The sequence below is a fragment of the Coenobita brevimanus genome, chromosome 26 (assembly GCF_032717465.1).
Source record: "Coenobita brevimanus isolate Jiangsu-jjx chromosome 26, ASM3271746v2, whole genome shotgun sequence".
Taxonomy (NCBI): Eukaryota; Metazoa; Arthropoda; class Malacostraca; order Decapoda; family Coenobitidae; genus Coenobita; species Coenobita brevimanus.
In genome coordinates this window covers 7,957,648-7,961,295 of record NC_136979.1, presented here as the reverse complement: position 1 = coordinate 7,961,295, position 3,648 = coordinate 7,957,648, and the positions used below count along the sequence as shown (strand labels likewise).

Sequence of the window (3,648 nt, the reverse complement as noted above, 5' to 3'; positions counted from 1 at the left end):
AAGAAAAGAACCAATGAAAACAAAAGCCTGACCCATCCATTCTCCATTCACTGTCCCCTTTTCGCCCTGTGTTACCAAAATAATTGGGACAGTTTTCTCAAATGACAAGCGAAGCTTTCATTAGTGGCAGGAACGTTGCAACATGACTGTGGGTGCTGGAGGTGAGAGTTTTCGAGAGGATAACTTAACTGTTTCTAATCTTCAGTGAAACTAAGTTTGGCAACAGTTATCAGAACGTTTTAATTACATCTCGTAAAATGCCAGTGGGGAAAGCTTGCTCTTAAAGTAAGATAATGTTGAACATTTCCTTCAGTGGTCATTATGGTGCGATGCACATCAGTGCAACTTGTCAGTCAAAAGGGTCGAAGTCTGAATCTGGCTTCAGTACTGTAAAGCTTTCCATAAAAAACCCAGGCACATCTAAGGGTATATCAACTGGTGGCAGCGGTGGGATTCAAATCACGTCCCTGAAGAGACTAGTGATTGATATATCCTTGAAAAAGCCTGGGTTTTTAACGGCAAGTTTTTACTGTACTCCACCTGGATTTAAATCTCTAATCCTTCAACTAGCAGGTTGTGATGCTTGCATCGGTCCGTGTCGAATACTAAAAGATATGGTCAACAGCACCTTACCGGAAGAGTTTCCCATTAGGTGTTCACTAACATAACCCGTGGCTATTAATCCAAAGTAAGAACATAGCAACACAAGCGGCATTGTAAGGACATTAATTTCAGTGGATATATGGCCAGTCCTACTAGGCTAATTTTTGATAGCTTCTGTTATCGTTTTCATCTTCCTCTGGAGCTCACCCACCCTTTAGTATTAACTAATGGAAAATTGGATTGAAGTGTTGATGGCAATGAACCTCAAAGACATTAAAATAGAAGCCGCCAGTCATTCAAGCTGATCAGTCTTGTGGTTTGGCGGGATCGGCATTCTTCACTATAATATTCTCCAACTATTTTTTCTTTTTTTCCGTAACGTAACGAAAATTACGCATGTCGGGTGTATCTGGCATCCTCGGAGCAGGTGTGTAGGTGATAGGCGGGCCAAAGGCGGCGTCAGTCAGTGCGTGTAGTGAGGTAGTGGAGTGAGGGTGTGTGTGAGAGCTGCCCCTGTGGCTTGGGTTTAGTGTCGTCTGAGAGCTTATGGAGTAACACGCATCGAGATGTCTGACAGGTTTCACAGGTAAGACAAATACCACCCCAGCTTAACGCAGAGGCAGACTAGTGTTATACCAATCTAATAATGCTGCCACTGACCAGAGTTCAAAAGTTTCCATGTATCTGCTTGGGTTTAGTGTCATCTTTAAGCTTATACAGTTAACACGTGTTGAGATGTTTAAGAGTTTTCATAAGTACGATATTATTCTAGACTAGAACATGACCAATATGTTGTTACGTCCTTAATAATGAAGTCACTGATAAGGGCTGCTATCAATGAACATTATCAGAAGCCCACGTTCCGATAAAATGATTGCAGCTGAAAATGCGGCTCTCATGTGCCTCATCACCGGTCATAAAATCAATCAACAGTATATCAAACTCAAAGCAAAGCTGAGGTTATGACAAAGTTCTCTAAATTTGCTTTTGTTGTTATCATAGGTTTACATCGAAGCTGATTAGGTCATCATATGATTAGAGATAAGGGGAATCAGGTAGGTCAGATACGAGAGGACAGAGTTATACGGGTCTAATGTTGAAATAGCAAATAACTAAATAATCGCAGGTTTATCATTCACGCTTTTTTTTTCATATATTCCATAAACTTTTCACAGCGATGACCTTTTTACTTTTTTCTTTTTCTACTATCAAACTATTTCATTCAGCTGCAGGAAAAACAACTCGTACTGAAGGGGATAATGAAGACTCCCTGATCCCCTTATCATTCAAGATTTACCCTAATATGAGAGAATTATGGAGCAGTAGCAAGAATAAAATAAAAGTCCTCGGGTTAAAAAGGTAATGGGTGGGTTATGATACTGTACGGCCGTGGTGGATTAAGCTGGGATCTGTTAAATTAGGTTCAAATTACTCATGGATAGGTTAGGTTATGTTCGGTTAACTTTTCATGGCAGACGAGATAAGATAAGTGAGATTACGCTAAACTTAACTGAGATGAATGCAGACTTAGTGAAGTTAGAACACATAAACTATACTAGATTGAGATTACAGTTGTAGAGCTTTGGTTGGGTAAAGGTTAAGAGAAAGGACAGCAGAGTGAAAGAGAAAGCAGGTGTGGTAGGGAGGGAGGTGAGATGAGGGGAATGGAGGGAGTGGGAGTAGGGAGGAGACAGGTGGGTAGGGGAGAGGAAAGGGTAAGGGTGAGGGGAAGGGAAGAGGAGATGAAAGAGGTGGGAGGGGGAGGAGGGGGTGAAGATGAGGTGAAGAAAGAGGAGAGAAGACAGGTAAGAAGAAGGGAGGAGGGGGTAAGGGTGAGGGAAAGGGAAGAGGTGAGGGGAGAGGAGGAGATGAGGATGAGGTGAAGGAGGAGAGAGAACAGGTGGGAAGGAGAGAGGAGGGGGTAAAGGTGAGGGGAAGGGAAGAGGAGAGGAGAGAGGAGGGGGTAGAGGAGGGGTGAAGGAAGAGAAGGCGGGACAGGTAAGGAGGAGAGAGGAGGGGGTGGGTGTGCACGTGTGGGGAGGGAAGCCTGAGTGAAGCCTCCTTGGGCAGCTTCCGGCCAGGTGAAACAAGGTGGGAAAGGGGAGGGGGGAGGGATGGGATAGGTAGGTAGGGAGGAGAGGGGGAGATAGGGCAAGTATGTAGGGGAGGGGAAGAATGATTAAAGGAGAGGGAAGAGGGAGGGATTGGTGAGGGAGGGAAAAGAGAAAGAAATGGAAGATAGTACAGGGAAGGAAGGGTGGATGATGGAGAAGGGGTGGATGATGGGGAAGTGGAGAAGGGACAAGAGGGAAAGAGGAAGGGAGAGGAAGGAGGAGGTAAGGAATGGGGCAGGGAGGACACTGGCAGGGAAGGGATGGGGCAGCGAGCGAAGACGTTGAAGGAAGAAGAGGGGGAAGTAAGCAGGGAATAAAAGGGGTGAAGAAGGAGTGGTAGGTGGGGCCGTTCACCATCCACTCATTCGATGTATTACTGCTCTCGAGTGCCTGCCCATTCCACTCTTCCTTCCTTCCTCTTCTGTCTTTCTTTCCTTCATCCTTTCCTCTTACTTCTGTCTATGGGTGACTCTACACTGAGTGACAAGCCAGATGGTTTCCTGTACACCAGGAAACCATTTACTACGATGGGTGGTAACCATATAACCAAAATATGGCGCCTGATGGTTTAATAGGCAATTAAGGTGTTCCAATCGGATTGAGCCGGTGCAGGTTTATATCCAAGGGATGGTTAGGGTTTACAGCTCACGTAATGCCACTCAGGGATGAGTGAGGCTCGTCACTCTCATCTTGAATGTCAGGACCAACTTGCCTTGCCCCGGGCTCCTACGCTCCTCATGGGGGAGAACACAAAATTAGATGAATGGAGAAGGAGGGAGGGGCAGGCGGATGAAAGAAAAATGGGGAGGGAGGAAGACTGGACGAAAGGGCAGGGGAAGAGGAGATTTTGGTGAGAGGAGAGAACACCAGGGAGAAAAGGGGAAAGGCAGAGAGAGAGAGAGAGAGAGAATGGGAGCAGGAACAATCAAGA

At 45.6% G+C, this 3,648-nt stretch overlaps 1 protein-coding gene across 1 annotated transcript in view; it reads left to right on the top strand.

The window, feature by feature from the left end:
* Positions 1–1,099: 1,099 nt before the first annotated feature.
* Sans (SAM_USH1G_HARP domain-containing protein Sans) overlaps positions 1,100–3,648 on the top strand; it is an 88,433-nt gene continuing 85,884 nt past the window's right edge. The window contains exon 1 of the mRNA XM_080268159.1: positions 1,100–1,189. Coding sequence (XP_080124285.1) covers positions 1,170–1,189 — 20 coding nt within the window. The 5' untranslated portion in view covers positions 1,100–1,169. The remainder of the gene's footprint in view (positions 1,190–3,648) is intronic.